Here is a 20,773-nt window from a genome sequence, read left to right as displayed (position 1 = left end):
CAACGTAAACAACGCAGATTAAATGTGCAGATGTCGATGGTCACAAAAGAAAATCCTTTGGTTAAACTGATGCTACAATGAGTTGTTTAATCAGCCATCTACAAAATAAACACTGCAACACGCATCCAAAATACTTCATGTAGTAAATAAGTGATCATCTTTGGACATTTGCAGGAGACACACTGTCTTTTATCAGGTTTAACTGTAATTTCCACTGTAAAACTGCATTTTTTCTTCCTCTTGTATATAAAACATCAGTCTTTCAGTGTATTCTGTTAAGATTTTACAGACAGATGTATAGAGCAGATGCTTCAGTTTAGTTTTCAGTCAGGAAGAATAAATTGTGTTAAAATATTTCAAGAGATTAAAACAGAATTAGTTCTCGAACATTTAAACTTGCATTAGTAATTCGAGCAGAACAAATGCTGCCCCCTGGTGCAAGAACACCGCAACTGCATCTTATTCCTTAAAAATAAATGACACAACTCAGAGCATGAATGGCAATAAGCTTTTTATTTAAACATTAAGGCAGTGTCTTTGTTTTCATTTTACACTGCTATCCACAAAGCTTGCTGGTGGCCGTGTTGAATTTAACCATGTGATTTTTTTTTCTTTTTCCGAATACCAACCTTGAAGCAAGCCACATAAATATGTACATCTCTTCAGTTTTATATACAGTCCTTGCTATTATACAGTGGGTTACAATAATAATATAAAAAAAAAATCAGTATGCACAAAAATGGATGAACAACATACCGTCTGTCAATCCCCACCAATGCTTGGACAGTGAACATTTCTTATACTGTGACATATTTGTGACTGGAATCAAAATATGTAACAAAAAAATGACAAGGTAAAAGTTTCATCAATCTTCTTTTTTTTTAAAAACAACAGATTAGCCCATCATCGATGTGAACAGTTGGATATGGCTTAATCTGTTTACAGTCACATTCTTGAAATTCATCTGGAGATAATTGACGAAGACGTAGACAGAAGTGATGAACCCACAACTCGCTGGTCAAAATTGGACAAAAACCGGCTAAAAGAGGGAGAGGAGGTAGTCCTTTAACAGTCACGCTTTGTTGGGACTAAAGAAGTCAAAAGGAAAACCAAATCTGAAACATTAGGGGAAGAAAAACCACAAGTTGATCTTTGTTTTACTTTGAGCAACCCCCCCAGCACAGACACGAGCGGACGCAATGAAGTACAGCTGAAGTATATGTCACAGGTTCTCTGAAAGTGTAATGCAGGCTCAGAAGTTGAGTCAAACAGTTTAAAACCTAAGGCTGTGATGGGAGGGAAAAACTTAAAAGGTAAAAAAAAAAAAGAAGAGAGGACGTTGCGAGTTCCCTGTGTCGTCACATGGGGTTAAAACAAAACTTGTGCGTCACTTCAGTACTGTATATGTCAAATAAATGGCACTTAAACACTATGAATGTTTTCAAAACTGTACAAAATCTTGTCTGGACGAGGAAACAACAACACTGTCACCACAGCTCCTTCACAGAACTCCAGCGTGGATCAGGAGTCAAAGAAAGATGGCTTCGCTCCCTCACTCCTTTTCTGAGGAGTTCCCCTTTCCAGCGGCGTTACGGTGGGCCGGTAGCTGCTCGCGGCGGCGCAGGCCACCCTAACTCAGCTGTGATTGTCGCTCCGACTGTGGGTGTGAGGCTGAACGTTGAAACGGCTGTTAAAAGATTCCTCTGTGATGGAGTTTCCTGCTGCTCAGGACTGGACACGCAGACTCTTATAATCGTGAACAGGTTAAACTTTAAGTGCTTCATATTCAAAAAAGACAAACATGGTTAAATATAAAATATGTGAGAAAGTGTCACTTTTTCAGTGCCATCCATCTGGCAGATCATTTCCTCTGACATCGACATCGGTGATGAACAGCGCGATTACCCTGTAAACCAATGATACGATCCCCCCCTCCCCCCACCCATGATAAAGATACACCATTGCAGTCGACAAATGACACCATCAACGTTTCAACAACTAAATGTACTAGAGTTCGCAGGTTGCTTTCCAAAACACAGGACTGAAGTGGAACATTCTCCTCCGTCCTCACGCGTTTTTAACCTCCAGGAACACAAGGTCCTTCCTGTGGAAGCTCCGGCAGCAGAGCCTCCGCCTGACCCCTCAGCGTCCCGCCCAGACCAGCATCAGCACGTTAGACTGACACGGCTGGAAGGTACAGCTCAGCGTGTCTGTACTGATAAGGCCAGTGAGGAAAAGTAGGAACGATTCAAAAACAAAGTGATTAGTCCTTTAGAGTTGTCCCGGTGTGCAAACACAAAGCGCAGCAGCGTTCCAGCTGAGCAGATGACACAATCTTGACGGATGGAGGAAACTGAGTGGAATGGTGTGTGTGTGTGTGTGTGTGTGTTGACAGAGACGCGGATCACTCGCTGTCAGACAGGGTTTCGTACTGAGACATGAGCAGAGGTTTGGGCGCCTCCTCCCAGGACCGTCCCTGTCCCGGGACCAAGCCCTGGCCCTGGACCCCAGGCTGAGTAGAGGAGGGGGAGGGGGCCGACATCGTGCCACTGGGGAAGCGCATCACCAGGGGGTTACATGGGAAGGGAGTTGGAGTGGAACCTTTGCAGGGACAGAGGTGTTAACGAGGAGTTTGGGACTGTGTGCGAACGACTGGAGAGTAAACTGATGGCAGACCTGTGGAAGAAGGCCGGTCCTCCCACACTCGATTAGTCAGAGGGGTTCGTCTGTTGCAGTCTCCCTCGGAGTGAACCGAGGACACCGAGGACGGTCTCTCCCCCCCCGACAGGCCTGGTCCTGGAGATTTGGCCTTCCTCCCAGTAGAGCCTCCACTGCTCTTACAGGACTTTCCTCCACCTGCAGAAATATGCAGGCTTATTAGACCCCATGTGCATCTGGAACCTTCCTGCTCTGCACCTCTGAACTAGATGATGATCCTAAATTTCAGAAGCCAAATCTACAACCGCAGGTCTCGATCCCAGCATGCAAAAACACAAACTTTGGCATCTTCTGTGCGGGTTTGATTTGATGTAGGCTCGACTCACAGTAACCCGGATACGGACGATAATATTCAACTACCATAAATAATAAACCACCACCTGTTTAATAGGTTCCAGGTCTGAGAACAAGACTGTTTAGAAGACTTTTTAAAAAGAACAGAGAGGACAGGAAGTGATCACAGGGCACCTTGGGAGAAGAACTCTTCTGCACGACCGTCAACTGCAGCTCCGGTTGAAACGCTGCCTGGGTTAGTGGCGTTTGATGACGTGCGCTCCTCAGACTGATCATCGTAGTTGCCCATTAAGGCTTTCCTTATGATGGCCTCCAGGCCGATGGAGTTACTGGGAGCCTCTGGGGCTGGGTGGCAGCGGACGCTCACAGGTCCTACAGGAGGATGGAGACAATGGAGGCAAAAATTAGCATGTGTGGAGAGAAAAGAGGCCGTTGGGGAGGGGGAAACATATCTCTGAGGTACCCGCAGTTGTTGATGCTGGCATGTTGAAGATTTCTGTTCCAGGCTGACCTGCATCTGAAGGTAGAATCAGAAGCGTTGACATTAGCAGAATGTCCTCTTTATGTAATCACTTGATGTTTTCCTGAGGTCAAACTTACTGAAATCACCTTCATTTCCAACCACGGTCATCTTCTTGATCATCTCCTGTTTCTTTGACTTGACGATAGCTGACGTGCTCTCTGTCAGCTTACTGAAAAAGGCCGGAGGCTGGGAGGAGCTGGGGGGTGAACGGGAGCCCGCACTGCAGCACGGAGGTGAAACACACAAACCGTTCAGTCAGATTCACAATCATGCTGAAGGTAGAGATAATCTGAAGAGATTAGCACCAGACCAATTTACATTTACTTTGGTTCATTCTAAGTGTGATAAATCCCTCTGAGCCACAACACCAGCGCATATGCTTGATAACCTAAACAATCTCATTTGCACATTGACTCCAAATACGCGTCAGTTGTTGGGCACAGCACCGTCTACAGGACGAGTGAGAAGACTCTGGCCTGGGTGCTCCCATCGGCTCAGGTTAGGGTGATCTCTGTGGGGGTGCTCCCTGTGTTCATGGGCTGTGACCTGTCTCAGCGTGCCCAATGGTAGAGTATGTGTGGGGTTGAGTTCGTGGGTGTGTCTGCACACTGTATCTATTTGTGTATCTCTGTGTGTATATGCGGGGTGGGACGCCTCCGTGGCGCTTCTTAATGTGTATATATGGTGCCGTACAAATAAAGATTGATTTGATTTGAACAAACACTCAGACCGACCTTAGGTTCGTCTCCACTAACATAAATACACACCCAGGATGATGCAGGTTAATGCCGTGTTCACACTACACAATCCTGCATCATCTGGTCGGGGGCCTTGAGGTCTGGGAGGCGTTCGCGCTACATGACAGGTCGGTGATGAGGGTTCACACTACACAACTCTCCATCAGCAGGCGCGGCAGTCTGCTCTACTTTTTTTCCCCCCAAAACAACCTTTTGTATCAAAATCTCATGTGAAAGGTGACACAAGAACTGCGCAGGGCTGATGTTTTTCATTGCAAACACAGACACGGAGCAGAAAGGAGCCCTCAAGGTTGTTTGTGTGCTACTATGTAGAGAAAACACAAAAAGAAGATGTTGCTGTCGCTGCTCTGCTGCTACCCTGGCTCACGTCCACATTCATGGCGACCGCCTTGTCTGCTCTCATGGGTCACAGCTCTTTGTGCATCCTCCCCCCTAGACTGGATATTTGACCTGTTAAGATATTCACTTTGAGTTGGAATCTCGGGCTGTCGCCGGCCGCCTGACTGGCGTCTTCCGAGGTGTTCACGCTTAACGACCCAGGCTTGCCGAGCGGACAACTGCCTTATCCTGAGCTGGGGGAGGAGAGCGGCAGACAACCAGCCGATTGGGCTAAAATTGTGTGGCGTGAACAGGACTTAAGGCTAACAGGACGCACCACGCTGACTCACAGCAATACCAGATGGCTGACAGGTCTGTGAGTAAAAGGAGTAAGTGAGCGGAGGAGGCACTGAGCTAAATCTGTGTTTGTGTAACAGGAGAAGGTGGAGCAAGACGTATGAGTCTGATAGTGTATCCAAATGTTCTATTGCATTTACTTTGTTAACGCATATTGTGCTAGAGGCCAGCAGTCGGAGCCACAGGAGAACCCAGCCTGGCCCAGATGAGGTTTACGGCTGTTTAGCTGCTCATTTGTTAAACTTTCAAACCATCCAAAACATGAAATAAAACTAGTGAAGATATCTGCAGGAGGGATTGATATGGGAGGGATTACCCTTGCTCTGCCTGCTCGCTGGGGTAGGAGGCCCCTCCCTGCATGTCTGGTTCAGAATTGGCTCCAGCAGGAGAAACTGGTTCGATGCCATCGTTTGAAACACTGATAGGAGACGTCTTGGACTGAGGAGGCGATCTGGAGGGACAAACCATTTACAGACATTTAGAGTCTGAAACAGCAGGACACTCCACCCCTTCTAAAAACTGATAGCTGATTTTGTTTTTGGACACAAACTCCTACCTGTCTCTGGTGCGCTCTCCACCTAGGGCCTCTGGATATCGGGGCCCTTGGCTTGCTTCTTGTGAGGTGGGTGGCAGCTGAGAAACACTGGGTGGACGGGTCAGGTCCAGGACAGGGAAACCGTGGTAGCTCTGCTGCCTGGTGTAGTCCTTAGTGATTACCTCCTTTTTCAATACACACAGTTGTAGATTGTTGACCACAGTAGCAATGATTTATAAAATAAAAACCCATGATGGAAATGTATTTGCAAATCAAATGTTTTCATTGGCCGAGTCAGACTTTGATGCCTGTTTATGGCCCAGTATGTGAAACATAATTGGAAGCTACAGCAATCGGCACTTTAACGCCTCCTCTTTGGCAGGTTTAGGTATCCGAAGACAATTCTAGTTTTGGGTAAAAGTGTTAATGTGAATGCAGCTTACACTGATGTGCTGTGCCAGAGTAACCACCCTCTGGCTGCCTTTCACACAGGGGGGTGGGGGTTGCTGGCCTGGAGACAGTCTCTCTTCAGATGGAGGACGGTACAGGCTGTGTGGCTCCATCTTCTGTTGAGCTGAGTGGTCCAAACCCAACACACAAAAGACAAAACAAGAGAAAAGGAACTGTTAGCTCTCATCATTTGATCAGGTTCAGTCATGCAGGAGAAACAAGCCAGCTCAGATGTAAAGTGTATCATTTAAAGTGTACCAGCTGTGCCTACAGTTACACACACACCAAAACACTCCGGCAGTATAGAAATACAGTTAAATATTGGTGTCTCTTTTACATTATTTCTCCTCACTGCATGTTTTCTCCCTGAATGAACTCTAGCAGAGAATGAAGTAAACTCAGTAAACTCAGACAACTCAAAGAACAGGACGCGCTGGGTCTTTTGTCTGTTGGCAACAGCAGCATACGGCAACAAAATGATGCCATCTTAACTCTGACTCACAAACAAAAGTGTATTTTCTTCATTTTAGATTCATGTAGGGGTGAAATGATAATGATGACTGATGATGAAATGATGATTTGAGTACCTCAATTATAAAGAAGTAATAGAGGAATTTTCCCTGTCTCCAGTACTCATTTATTTAAATGTAAAGCTCAGCACATTATTTCACATTGACTACTTTTAAAATGCCAAAAGTTTGATCGTGCACAAAACGATCGTAGTGGAAAGATGGAAAAGTTGAGGGAATGTAGCAATAATGACAAGATTTTCTCATGTGGGATGACCAGATATCATCCATTGCCTGGACATGTCCGCTTTTTGAGACCTAAAAATGTGTTCGGGTAGAATTTGAAAGAAGTTTGGGATTTAATTTGACGAGAGCCTCAAACAAGTTTACATCAAAGAGTAAGAAGAGTCCTCTTTGTCACAAACTCAAGTCTGCTCAACAGACTCTTGTGTATTTATAATCGCTTTTTAACCAAGCAAAAATATGTTTTATCCCATTACTTGATTGAGCAAAGCAAGTTTCAGTGGAATATCCAATTACTATAATTACTATATTCCATAGCTGCAGCCCTCCGTGTACCTAAATGTTACAGGCCTGTGAAATATACAGAACACATGCAACATATTCTAAATTTCCATAGGCTTTGTCTGACAGCAATGAGCAGAGCATGTATTTTGAAAACCAAATAGGGATCGATAGCCAGATATTAAAAAAAGAGAAATGGAAGGTGGACGATCCCCCATTCCCTCAGATGGCTGACAATTCAGTGCAACACTGGAGATCTTTGTAATCAAGCAAAACAGTTTGATGGATTTTGATTTTTTTTCTTCTTACTTTTAATGTGGTTGAATCTGATTTGGCTGAACCTGTGCAGTTATATAGTCTTAGTACAGTCCAATCCATGCTTCCTTTCATTGATAAGATATTACTCTATGCAGTGGCACAACGTCATCATCCACAACAAACACAAGAGGGAAGCGTTTTTGTGAGGGTTGAAAGTCAACTGTTTCGTTTAGAGCAGGCATGTCTAAACCCTGTCCTCGAGGGCCACAATCCAGCCGGGTTTTCTATCCCACTGAATGCATTTTCAGCCTTGTAGGTCCAAACACACAATTACATACAGACGGTCCAAAAGCCAAAGGTCAACCATGTGTGTAGACAGAAGATGATTGGATGAAACAAAGTGATAACAATTTAAACGTTTTTTTGTTTAATTTCATGTTTGGGAAAAGTGACTACTGCAAAATAATTGTCCTTTTTCTACTTTCTGATGGAACGTGTTACTGATGCTTTTCTAAAGCACAACATGAAGGGAGAAAGAAATTTATCAAACTCCATACCTCAACTGTAATAGATAAAACTTTCCAACATTAAGACCTGTGTGCTATTTGTACATTCATAAAGAGGACTTTTTTTAAATTTTTAGGCCGTTTTAGTAAACTATTTTAGATACATCTGTGAGGCAGTAGAAGCCACTAAAAGCATGTGATGTTATACTTCACACTGTGTATGAGGCTCCCCAACATAAGTGACCAGCTGAACCAGGGCAGAACATACACAACTCTACTGTAATATCCCACCACACAGCTAAAACCTTTAAGTACATCCGGCACCATAATAAACTAGGAAAAATCAATATCAATGCTGCATCAACAACAGAAATGGCTTCAAAAACATCTATCCCAAGATCGTCAGGTCCAGTTTGGTACTGGAAATGACTGCCAACCGCCACAGTGGCCACAGACTGAAGGGTGAGGGTTCAGGTGATCGCTGACCCTGATATCCAAAGATCTTAGTATCAGTGGCACCGAGGGCAACAGAGCCTCTCTGAAATGTGAGGGACAACAATTGTGTTGATCAAGTTGACCGCAGTAATGGTAATCTTACCGAGTACTCGGAGCTCATGTTCCTGAATGGACATCGGTTTGTTTTGAGTCTTTTCCCTACTGGGCGTACCACTTTCTCCACGGCTCGGAGGAGTTTCTGACTGGGGTGGCAGCAGGTGTTGGGACCGACTTGAAGGTGGCGGGTACGTGCCAGGGTAGAGTCCTCCTGGGACGGGGCTGGACAGCTTGGGTTCAGATTTACTCATGTGTTGTTCCTGCATGTGCTTGGGCAAGCCTCCCCTGTTTTTGCCTCCTTCACGACTCTGCTCTTTGGCAGCATTTGAGTCCATGGTTGTTGTGTAGGCCTCTGGGGGCACACTTGTCCTCTGGAGGTGACTAGGGTAACTTTGATAGCGGGCTGGCCCTGAGGGCATGGACCTGGCAGACCAAATAGAACACTTGGTAAACAAAAAATGTTCCCAATGGAAAGAGAATATTCTGGAAAATGTGTTCCTGGAAAAAAAAAAAGGGCAGTTTACCGATACACTGATGAACTGGAGTGATCTGTGACTGGCAGACTCTTGCCTCCAGTATTGTGAAGGACACTGGGACGTTGCTGCACATTCTCATGGGTGCGAGGCGACACTGGGGAGTGCTGGTGGCTGAATGACTGGGAGGGAGCTCTAACACCACTGCTGTTGCTGCTGCCCAAGCTGTGCTCCGTACCTAAGGGAGAAATTTCATTCCATGTTATTAATTTCCACAGATTCAGAGGAGACGTGTATATTTTTTCAGGATTATAAATTACAGTTTGATGATGGTATTACAATTTGTGTAAATTGTTGAAAATACGAAAGACTTTAAAGCACATACACAGCTGAAAAAAATAAAGAAAACTCAAAATGCCGCGCTGATCCAACTTCAGTCCATTTCCCTGAGACATAATGTGGATGAGGAGTGTGCGTGGCCTCAACATGCTTGGATATATTCGCCCATAATCAGCTCCAAGGCATACTAAAAAGCATCAGTAACCCCGGGACAGTTTGTGGCAGGATATGATGGTTGTGGGTGCAATGAATGCGGGCTACAACCTCTTACTGGCCTGTCTCTTAGTATTTGTCCACTGTGCTGGGAGACGCAGCAAACACCCGGCCCCCGGCATAAGGATGTAACATCCTTAAGGAGCTGCACTACCTAAGCAACCTCTGGGGCTGCAGGTAACACCTCATGCTCCACTAGTGCTGAGAGCTTTGAAAAAATGTATTAAGTGATTGAGAACCAGCCAAAAAGTGTGAGGACGGGGAAATTGTCTGTGACCACAACTTCCAATTCTTCCATAAACAGGGGCTGTCTCACTATTGCCTGACTTCCAGTTACACTGTGGTGATTATGTGTTCCCTTTATTTTTAGAGCCGTGTATTTCAATGGTATTTTCACTAAAAACCTGTAAATGGCAAATCAGCAGTAGTAATCTTATCCACTGATTTCTCCAACTAAAGTGAACTTTGTGACACCTAAGCAATGGGTAAAAAAAAAATAAAAAAATCACACACCTGGCCGCCAGATAGGTGCATGTTCCACATTACCAAGGGCTCCACCCTTCTCTCTGTCTCGCTCTCTGTCTCTTTCCCGATCTCTCTCCCGGTCCCGTTCTCTTTCCCGATCTCTCTCCCGGTCCCGTTCCCGCTCCCGATCTCTCTCCCGGTCACGTTCGCGCTCCCGATCACGTTCGCGCTCCCTTTCCCGCTCCCGATCTCGCTCCCGTTCTCTCTCCCTGTCACGTTCTGATGATGTGCTTTGTATCTTGTTTATGTGCGAAGACCCAACTGAATGAAGAGTGGGAAAAAAGGATGATAAATAACAGAAACAGTGTTCAAGTGCAACACATTTCAGGCATAAAAAAACCTGTGAAATGACCAGTACCAGGTGAGATAGAGGAGGGTGTATAAGGCCTGCCCGGAAAATTAGTACTTCCGCCAGGGATGTAGGTGATGCGATCCATTGGGGAGCTTGATGGCCCTGCAGAAGGAGGGACCAGGACAGGTAAGTGTGGCACTTGAGAAAGATCGATGATCCCTGAGGACAGAGAGAAAGAAATAGAGTAAAGAAATCAACAGCAACTGGTCTGGACATTTGAGGATAACTGTGAAAATTTGGATATAATATAGTGGGGTACACACATAAAGATTATCAAGCAGTTTTCTCCCTTTATCATTTAAAGAAGACAAATGCCCATTTATCTTGTCTTATAAGATTATCCTACAGTATAAGATTAACCTGTGGTCTGAGGTGTTAAGAGAGAATTTGTCCTGATAATCGGCTCCGAAAATGGTCGGGGTCAAAAATCTTCAAGTGTGTGGGAAAAGCTGGAACTGCTGGAATGTAGCCAATTAAGAAGCGAGCAACCAAGGAATAAGGAAGCAGGAGTAAACATTAGCATGTTTGCACTGTCTCCTGTTTCTTTTTTATAGTTTTGGATTATTCTGTTAAAAATAGTCCCAAGACCACCACCATTCCCTCTTCTTGTATGCCCTCTTCCATGTTGTTTATTGTGTTTTTGGGTTGTTGCTATGTTTCTTTTTTGTTTTTGTGAAATCATGTGCCATAATGCAAAGTCTATGGCTGGGACGATGAGATTCTTGGTGGTGGGACAGAATGACGATGTGCATGGCGTGCTGTTTTAAGATTTTCAGAGCACGGCACACACCAAAACTGTTCAATGCCTGATTTTTTTTTAATCTTCATGTGTGTGGGGGGATGGGGGGGTCTCTAACTGATAAAAAAAATCCCTTAAGATTTAGAAAATCCTTGTGTGTGTACCCTGTTAAGGTTTGAAATGACAGGGATAACCTAAACAAGCCCAGCATCAATCTGTGTATTTGTTTGAGATTTACATCTATTATCTATGTAACTTTGACCTAGCAAATACAGAACAAACATTTAGAAAGGAGGAATTCATTATCTTACACCAGAGGGTGTTTGGAGGAGCTCTGCTCTGATGCATTTTATAAACAGAAATTTCTACGACTGAATGAACATCTTCAAACATCACTTTGCAGTGATGCGGGCAAAACGGACGTGTTCTGTTCGCAATTGAGTTTCAAACAAAAAAAGGCCCTATAAAAGGTACCACGTGGAGCTGTGGAGTATGGTAGCTGAAGAGGCTGGTCTCGTGGAGTGAGGCCCCTGAGAAGGTCAGAGCGTTGAGCCGCCATGGCAGCAGCGGCAGGCCACTGGTGCATCTGCTGGGAGGTGATGTAGTCATTGAGCAATGTCTGGCGGTTCTCCAGCGCTGCAGTGTCAGGAAATCCACGGATGAGGTAGGGGTAGGGATGAGGGTAACCCGGGCTGGGAGCTAGATGGCGAGGCAAGTAGTACGCTGCTGTGTGGAAAGGAGGAAATATTTGTCAGGAAATTTTTTTGCAAGATAGACATTAACAAGATCAAGTTCACACAAATGCTGGAAAAGAATTCCAGAAGAAAAGGTTTCAGAGACATCAAAATTGTCCTACAAATGAGGACATTATGGGCCTCAGTGTGGCTTGAATAATGACTGCAGACTATACTTTTACAAAAGGAAGTTATTCAGATTAATCTTCTGGACAAGAAGATGGTTTCACAGCAGAGAGGGCTGATAACTGAAGACTTGCCCACCCATTCTAAGCGTAAATATTCTAAAGCGACAATAACAGACCACAGTCTGTTTGTACTCTTGTTGCAGTATGAGAAAGATTTCCAGACCAGGCGAGATTTCTGATGCAGGTTCAGACACTAATAGAGCTGTAAAGATTTTTTTTAAAAAAGTAGCAATACCAGGATCAATGTGAATACCACGAGGGAGTGCTGCAGGATCAAAGGCCAAGGGGATCTGACGGTAGACATCTGCTGCTCCGAGACCCTGGAGCAGCCGCTCGTAGGTTTGCTGATCTGGAACTCCTGAGAGTGGCGATTTGGTAGCTCTCATTTCTCTAGGGGTTGGTGTGGTTTTACGCTCCTGGGAAGGATTTTTACTGGAACCTGATGCAACAAAACCAAATATATATTAATATCAAGAGATTCCAAAATGTTATCTGAGCTATAAATTATAGCTGATGGTTAAAAACATCAACAATTTGTCTGAGATATACCCACCATCATTTTGCCTTTGGCTTCCCTCTCTGGACAAAGGAGAGCCACGATGTGAGGGACCAGGGTAAGAGGTCCTTAACCCGCATTTGTCATCGTAGCCTACTGGACTGTGATGGGACTTATTTCCTTGTTCTGACCCCAGTGTAAGGGGGGAAGAGCGAGCTATGGGGCTAGCTGTGCTGACCACAGCGCTAGGTCTTCCTTTTGGTGCCTCTTCGTAGTGACTCCTCTCCAGGAGAGAGGATGTGTTGTGGAAAGAGCGTGGTGAACTGGCAATAATGGAACGGACATCGTGACGTTTCCCTGAAGCAGCTGCCTCCTGCTTCATGGGTGTTCCCTGAAAACATAAACAGGAATTAAACTCTTAAAACACAGACAAGAATGCCTGACAGCTTCTTTGTAAGTTGCCAACATGTATTTACCTGTGCTATGATGCCCTCTTTCCCAGGCTGCCGGAGCTCATCCCTGGGAATGAGATGGATGTAGCAATCAACTTCCTTCCCGGTCGGTACCCTGCTCTCTCTGCCCTTCAGTGAGTCAGAGAGGGAACCAGTCACGCGAAGTGGGGAGCCCTCTCTCTTCATCTGCTTTGCCTCCCTTCTCAGGTAGCCATCCTGAGGGTCCAGATGACGGGGTATACCTGACCATAACAAATGTCACACGGCAGTCAGCAACAATAGCCAATGGATTTCAAATGACAGCAAAAGAGAAATAAGACATTTCCATTAATGTGTGAGCAGTTGGGGAAAAAATGACAACACATTTACTACCGGTGACCGACTTTGAAAATAGACTTTTGAAAGAAATGATGATTTTTGAAAGAATTTCTTCATGAAGGAAGAAAATGTTGGTCTACACAGCGAGCAGTGTGGTCCATTTACTCTGATAACATTACAGGAAAGGCAACATTAAGAAGCATTTTCCAGGATTTTTTACTAATGTCTACCATTCTGCGCCTCTGATCCGCTCTGCCTCAGGCAGTGATTTTCAGTAAGAGGGATGGCGAGTTACCTTGTGAGATGGAACCACGAATGTGATGAGCATCTTTATAGGGTGTGTGGTGTGGACTATCCCTATCATGAGGCATGGCTCGACCAATCAGCCCTGAAACAGAGTTTAGATTCATAGATATTTCAAGCATTACATATAAAAATGAAAACTTTAATCATATAGTACTTTACTTCACAAGTTCTAAAATGCTTTACCTCAAACAAAACATACAAAGATTAAGACGTCAATAAAGACATAATGTACAACATGAATGAAAAATAATAAAAACAATCAGCTAAAAAGAAACACCTTCAACTTCATTGAAGCTATACTTATCAAACCAGATGGTACAGATCTCTCCTTTATTGGCAGAAACATTCATTGCAAAAACATGGAGCTAAATGTTTTTGTACAGTTTTTAAACAAATTATTAGAGATCCTGAAATGATTTCTGTCTGTCCTGTAACATTTGGATTAATGTCAACAGATAATATAGATCTATATCCATCAAAACAGCATCGAGCAGTTATATTGTAATATTGCAATACTGTTCAATTTAGCTGCCAAAACCAGCTAAATTGAAGGAATTCCAAATCATCCACCTGCATTTCCACCTGTTTTTTTAAAAAGAATTCTTCATTATCCATTATCAAAATCCCTGACTTCCAGCATTTTCATCTCTGCTTTTAAACACGTCACTGTTTACCCTCCCATGATTCATTTGTTTTAAGCAATTTTAGACCCATCTCCAATCTGATGCATTTATCGAAGATTTTAGAAAAACCACATCTGTCCAATCCTTGCTGCCCTTCACTGGTTACCTGCAATCGTTTAGAATTGATTTTTTAAGTATTTAGTGCTAGTTTGAAAATCTTTATGTTCTCCAGCTTATATATGCGATCTGCTCACTCCCTATGAGCCTGATTGCTGCCTGGGATCCTCTAGCAGGGCTTTTCTGAGGTGTCCCACTACCGATATTTGCTTGGTCACCAAAGGAGGTTGGATATTTACCCCTCAGCTGTGGAACTCCCTGAATGGAGATCTCAGGCAGGCTGACTGTGGCCTCTTTTAAATCTCTCCTTAAAACAAACTTTCATAGTCTAACATTCTCCATTATTGCACATTAGAATTGTTAAATTCTTTGCTGGAGGCAATATTCGGTATTCATCCCAAATTCTACTTGTCTCAATGACAAAACCCTTAAAAAAAAACATTCATTTTCTTTATCAAACATTGCAACATTGCAAAACTAATTATTTCATTGGCAAAATATATGGCACAATTTTCTGACTGGACCAAAGCCTGTGAAGCATCTCTTACCTTCACAACTGGCAGTAGACAGTGAGTCCCTCAAAGGCAACCCTCTAGAGATTCCTCCTTCCATGACATCATAAGAACGCTTCAGACCTAGAATTTCCCCAGGCTGAGCCAAGCCTCGGCCCTCGTCTTTTGGGGTCTGAGACGATGAACCTGCACAAGACAAATATAGAAAAGATGTTGGAGAGAAACCATTCTGTCTGTCGAACCTTCATTCAAAAGGAAAAAATAAACAATGAATATTGTACTTACGGTCATAAGTGAGAATGTGCCCACTGATACCCTCATAGACAACGTGACCCTTTGAGAGAACCTCATCTCGCTCTCTCTCAATTCTGCTGGCGCTGTCCTCCGTGATCAGACGGGTTATGGTTCCCTTATATAGAACGTCAGCTGGTGTCCCCTGTGTTGAACAAGGAGGCTGTGAGACCTGTGCTTCAGCATAACAGCGTGAAAAAGACACTCTGAAAGGTCTGATCAGGCCAAAACTAAAACTACCCGATTGTGTGTGGTTAATGTCAAAGCAAATGTCAAACCCTCTTTTCTAATGTTTGCACTTATTCTGGGCTGGAAGCAAAGCCCAGGAGCAGCAGATGCTCACAATTAAATCCTTGATTCATAACAGTTACGAAGCGCGGGGGTCAACAGTGCTGCAGGAGACACAACTGTGCCCTCGGTCTGACTTTATTAGGATCAAAGCTTTTTCACAGGTGGTAATTTTAGTTGCAAGTAGACTAGGGTTATCTTTCAATGACAATTTTTATATCAATGGCATTGATAAAGAAAAATTTACAAACCATTCAGGAAGTAGATAACTTTCTCATTTCAGAGTCTGAGAGCTTTAATATTTTTCATATTGTATTTGAGGTGTTTCATGAGAAAAAGGGGCAAATATAGATAAAAAAATAGTTTAATAAAATAGGAAACATGTCTTCATGCCATGTACCTACTGCTTTGGTGATAGGGCCTCTAAAAGTAGAAGAATTCAGTAGAATTCAGCTGACATTGCCTTCTCATGCTGCCATTAGCATTCCTAGGCCCCACCCCTTAGTATACAAATCAAACTAAATACTTCACAGATTTCTTTTTTGAAAATAGAACCATGAATATCAAAGGACTTATAAACGTACACCATTTTTAAACAGACAAATATTATGGCTGTGAACACTAATCTGTCACGTGGGGGGCAACCCTCATCTTCCCAGATTTCAAAATTAAACAAAAAAACGTATTTCAGTTTATACATCAAAACTCTTTTTGCTTCTGTAATATGAACACATGTTTCTGAGGTCCTGAAGCAATCAGATGAATAATAATCTACAATATAATCATCTATAAACTTACTAATTGTAAGAGTTGTTGTCAACAGCACTAATCCAGTTTCAGTCACATTGTAATAGTTACAGGAAAAATTAAATAAGAATAACAATGACTGGTTTTGTAAACTCACTGCTTTTACATTCATGAGGGCTTATTAGAATTGTAGAGACCTTCAGTGATTTATTCAATTCTCCAACTGTCGTAGAGAAAAGAAATCAGCTGCCTTCTGTAGTGAACAGGGGTTTTAATCATTTGGTCTAAAAGAAAAAGAACTTTGGACTGCAGCATTAGAGACGAGTTGCTACACTTCAGTACTGGTCCCTGTGAAAGTCTTTGGTACCTCAAATTGAATTTTTTTGTATACATCTGCTTGTCAATAACCTTTCACTTGGTCAGGTCAAAATTTAAGAAGAACTTTGGTCTCTTGTAGTCTCTCCAACATGCACTAATCAGGCATTCTAATAAGACCTGAAACGGTACTACAGAGGCCTAAAGTCATGTGGTGAGCCTGCTGAGGTTGATGGAAAAGTAAGGAGGTATAAACATCAATGATTTACCTTAAAAAAGGACATGTGTAAATCGTTGCCACCTGTTCCATGTTCTAATGTACAATTTAGAACTTAAGCACCTCAAACATCTCCAAATATTTGTCAGAATTTCCTGACTCAATATTGCTACACTACCATAACGTCTTTTGGATATTTAAATGTCCACATGAAAAGAAAGTTGTTTTTTTTCCCATTTGAATTAAATGCAGTTACATTGGTAAAACAATATTATGTGTAACAAAGAGCTTTACCTGAGTAATGGAGCCCCCCCGGTGGGAGACAGAAGAATCTGGGTGCATTCTGGTCCCAGGAATGCCTTTAGTGATGCTACCACCCTGGACAGCAGAAATAGAAGCTGGAAAGAAAATAACAATTAAAATAAATCATGAAAATAATGCAAACATACTAAACGTTCTATTGCCAATCACTGTACCGTAATTACTGAAAAACAGCCCAAACACATCCGATAAAAAAAATCAGTAATTATAACTTTGAATCATGTCAACTTTGCATCTCCCAACTTTGCACACATGGATTTAGGATCCCCCCACCCCCTCCATTCTTCACATCCTCTCAAAGCTCTGTCAGATTAGGTGAACTTCAGCGAATTAAACTCCCCGATTATAAAAAAGACTTTCAAGTCTCTTCTGCATTATTTGAAGACATTTTCAGGTTTGTCCTGTTGTGTTCCAACAGACCCAGCAAGCGTGAATCCTGAGTAGGCTATACCGATTACTGACATTTAAAAGAAGGGAATGGAATCTACCTACCTCGCCCTGTAGCACTATCATGAGATGCCTGCTGCGTTGACATGCTGTCAGCTTGAGATGATAAGCTGTGAGGTGATAACTGTTCTTGTTTTATGACAGGAAATGGACCTGTTGTTCGAATAAAGAAAAGGCAAAAAGTTGGACGGTAAGGAAAAAAACATGTATTTCTGAAGCATGGAAGAAGTGGCAGAATCAAAGTCTCCAACCGATTCCACTCACCCATTTTCCTATGATCCATCCAAGATAGCCCCATCTGTGTTGGGGGTATCTTTCCATGGTCCAAACCATGAGCTGGACTGTGCAACTGGACTGGGGTGCCCTGAGGAAAAAAGTGTTTGTAATTGTAATTACCAAAAAAAAAAACAGTTGCATTTTTTTTTAAAAACTACTATTTAGATCACTGCCTTCACAAATGCACATCTTGCAACAGTATACAACACCTGTGTGATGGACCCTCCTTGTTTGGTGGAGGAAATGAGTGGTGGTGGCTCGGGCATGGTCAGTGGTCTCACTGCTGCTAACCGACCACCATCTTGTGGGAGACCAACAATTGAGGGGTGGGCTCCCTGCTGGAACGCTGAAATGAACAGATTTATAACTGTGAAATTTTGCTTGGATTACAAAATTACTATTACAAGACTAATTCTGAACCTCCCCTGCCCAATCTGGAATGTGGCAATTACTGAGGCGTGACAAGAAACTAAGAAAAAGGACTAGATCTATTCTGAAGTATTTCGGTCTACATTGTTGATGGAGAATCCAAATCAACTCTGTTGGAAATTACTATGATTACTTACCCAACTGGGGAAGACTAAACTGTCACTGCTCTGTGTAAGCATTTGCTCCTCCACTCTGATGGTGTATGTGTGATGTTTGTTCGGTTTCAGGGATGTCATGTGAGTGCTGCAGCCATTTGGTTTGCTATCAATTATTTAAGTAGATAATTCCCAAAGGAGATAGAACAGAAGACTCACAGTTGAAGTGGAGGAGATGTTGGTCATGGCTGATCTTGGCTATATCTCTAGGAGACATGGGATAAGGGGAGGGAACAAGTCGAGCCAAGTTGGGAGCCCTCATTTCATCAGGACCCAGAGCGTGCCTCTTGGCTTCATTATGTGGGGAGAACGCACGGGACTTTTCTGCAAATACACATACAGAAATGACAAACAGGCAGTGTTTTGGGGAATTTCTAACTGCCAATTTCTGGGCTCTGCAGTTTATGATAGGGCTCTGCAGTTAGTTTATGATAAACTAACTGAACCTTCTCAACCCAACACTCAATATTCCACTATAAAATGTCTAAAATAAAAATGTTAAACGACTGTCATCAGAGACTGATCAAGTTGAATCATTTGCATAGACTGTGCCCATGAAGTTGACAGTAATTGGGGAATCAGGGAAAAAAAGATTAAAAATCCCAGGGTGTGCGCAGTTGTTAAAACAAGATATCAAACCAAACAAAGTTGGGAACCCAATACAGTCAAAAAAGAGGGCACTGCAGCTCTGATGAAGACACTGTGTCAAAGCCGAAATTTCAACACTTTCCCCCCTTCTTTCCATTACAAAACTGAAAACAAGCAGCAAAGTTTAGCTTAAAAGGAAAACATGAAAACCATGCCTGTAGAACACCTTGCAAAGATCCTCTCCAGATGAAAAGATCTGTTACACTTTGGATCTGACATCTCACCTCGGCTATAAAAGATATGCCTGGAGTTTCCAGCAGAGAGGCACATTATACCTGCTGACAGTAAATACAGCAAACTAGACTGTATTGCCTTCAGGGTCAACAGCAAAACCAGGTGATTAATCAGTTCCCTCATCCATGAGTGTCCCAGAAATACCTTCCTGCCCAAAGCACTAAAGAACAAGCTCTCAAGGTTAGAGTATGCAACAAGGAAACTCAGTAAAACTAGAACAAGAGTAGCTAAAAATTGCATTAGCACTTTGATTAATCATTAGCATATTTTGGGCATTTACAATACTAATTTTATTTCCTGTGCACCATCATGTATAAACTTGGACCAGTGGGAATGACATAAAGGTGAAAGGAAAAATTTAGGTGGACAACGGTGAAGCGCTTATCTACAGAGCACCATCCCTTACTCCACTAGACCTAACCAGAAACTGAATGAGCAAAAAGTGCAGATCTCTGTCATGTTGGCGGTGTTCATACCATCCTTATCGCTGCTGGAGGGGCTACGTGAGCGTGTTTGGGGGCTCTCCCTGTCTCTGTCTGCCTGGGGATGATATGGCTGCTGTTTCCCCAGCTGGCCTGAGAGGGACTGCTGCTGTTTGACCTCTTGAGAGGACTCGCCATGAGCCATGGTGATCTGCTGCTGGTACAGAGCCAGAGCATGTGGGGGTGGTGCCGCTTTGCTTCCACCACTGTGTTGATCAGCCAGCATGGACGCTTCAGGCATCTACACATGCAATAAAAGAAAAAGGATTATTATCACATAACACCCAGTAGTAAGAAAACACCATAACCTATATCAATGAGTTACTGCATTATGGACCAAAAGGCCATAGCATGATCCAGGTACGGCCTGAAACAGAGGAAAAGTTTTGAACCTGAAAAAAAATTGGAAACTGAAAAAGACCATCTGAACTTGAAAGTATAAGATAAAGAACTATAACAAAAAAATAATTTAGAGTCTGAAAATCAAAAATTGTATCCTCTGGTTGCATTGCAACATCATAACTTAGAGTTTTGATTTAATTATATTTTTTTTAAATGATCAAAACTTCAGGTCTTGCTTTAGCTCCATGCTGCATGACTTCTGTTAATCTGGAAGCAGTCGTTCTAACTCCTGCAGTTTTCATTTGTTAGTACCAAAAAAAGAAATAATTTTTTGAGGGGATTTTTAAAAAATGTTAGAAAACCAGTGTTTTATAACACATTATAACCAGAACTCACAATCGGTGGTATAGCCGCAGCCCTCTGCTTGAGCTGCTTCAAGTCCATGGGTTTCTGCAGGGGGGATGAGATGACTCCATCCTGAGTATAATTGAGCAGGCTTGGTCGTGGGGGTGTTATTCTACACAGAAAAAGAAAACTGAGTCAGTCTCTTCTATCAAAAATTAGATTGGTGAAGTTGATGTTAGACAGTTGTGTATCACGTCCATCCCCACAGAATAAAACATACTGTCATTTGTTTGACTGTAGTCAAGTTGTCCAGCTAGTACACTGACGTGTTCTACTAAAAAGATTTAAAAATCCCCAAGATAAGAGTCATCATGGCATCAAGGTTTTCACCGTTCCCTAATAGGATACGCACTGCACGTGCGAGTCATCTTTAATATTAACAGTGTGAGATACGGATTAAAATGTTGCACAGATGTACCAAGGAATCAGAACATACAACAATGAGATCTTTTCAGCATGCAGGAATGATCTGTTATGGCACGCCGT

The 20,773-nt window shown here is 43.0% G+C and overlaps 1 protein-coding gene across 8 annotated transcripts in view; it reads right to left on the bottom strand.

Moving 5' to 3' along the window:
* Positions 1-494: 494 nt before the first annotated feature.
* Positions 495-20,773, bottom strand: part of ncor2 (nuclear receptor corepressor 2) — a 68,671-nt gene continuing 48,392 nt past the window's right edge. For 2 of the 8 annotated variants that reach the window (XM_029830066.1, XM_011615227.2), the window contains exons 21-46: positions 20,279-20,399; positions 19,535-19,781; positions 18,336-18,500; positions 17,802-17,938; positions 17,581-17,680; positions 17,362-17,469; positions 16,843-16,946; positions 14,976-15,126; positions 14,727-14,876; positions 13,428-13,520; positions 12,839-13,056; positions 12,420-12,753; positions 12,102-12,305; positions 11,419-11,670; positions 10,212-10,364; positions 9,842-10,114; positions 8,828-9,014; positions 8,350-8,726; positions 5,947-6,077; positions 5,525-5,688; positions 5,285-5,419; positions 3,613-3,755; positions 3,476-3,529; positions 3,187-3,384; positions 2,677-2,856; positions 495-2,601 (exon numbers count right to left, since the gene is read on the bottom strand). In XM_029830066.1, coding sequence (XP_029685926.1) covers positions 2,405-2,601; positions 2,677-2,856; positions 3,187-3,384; positions 3,476-3,529; positions 3,613-3,755; positions 5,285-5,419; positions 5,525-5,688; positions 5,947-6,077; positions 8,350-8,726; positions 8,828-9,014; positions 9,842-10,114; positions 10,212-10,364; positions 11,419-11,670; positions 12,102-12,305; positions 12,420-12,753; positions 12,839-13,056; positions 13,428-13,520; positions 14,727-14,876; positions 14,976-15,126; positions 16,843-16,946; positions 17,362-17,469; positions 17,581-17,680; positions 17,802-17,938; positions 18,336-18,500; positions 19,535-19,781; positions 20,279-20,399 — 4,576 coding nt within the window. In that variant the 3' untranslated portion in view covers positions 495-2,404. The remainder of the gene's footprint in view (positions 2,602-2,676; positions 2,857-3,186; positions 3,385-3,475; positions 3,530-3,612; positions 3,756-5,284; positions 5,420-5,524; positions 5,689-5,946; positions 6,078-8,349; positions 8,727-8,827; positions 9,015-9,841; positions 10,115-10,211; positions 10,365-11,418; positions 11,671-12,101; positions 12,306-12,419; positions 12,754-12,838; positions 13,057-13,427; positions 13,521-14,726; positions 14,877-14,975; positions 15,127-16,842; positions 16,947-17,361; positions 17,470-17,580; positions 17,681-17,801; positions 17,939-18,335; positions 18,501-19,534; positions 19,782-20,278; positions 20,400-20,773) is intronic. The other 6 variants (XM_029830073.1, XM_029830068.1, XM_029830072.1 and 3 more) reach the window with 6 other exon arrangements.

Source organism: Takifugu rubripes, chromosome 21 (assembly GCF_901000725.2).
Source record: "Takifugu rubripes chromosome 21, fTakRub1.2, whole genome shotgun sequence".
In the NCBI taxonomy this organism is placed as follows: domain Eukaryota; kingdom Metazoa; phylum Chordata; class Actinopteri; order Tetraodontiformes; family Tetraodontidae; genus Takifugu; species Takifugu rubripes.
This window is presented reverse-complemented; position numbering and strand designations above follow the sequence as displayed.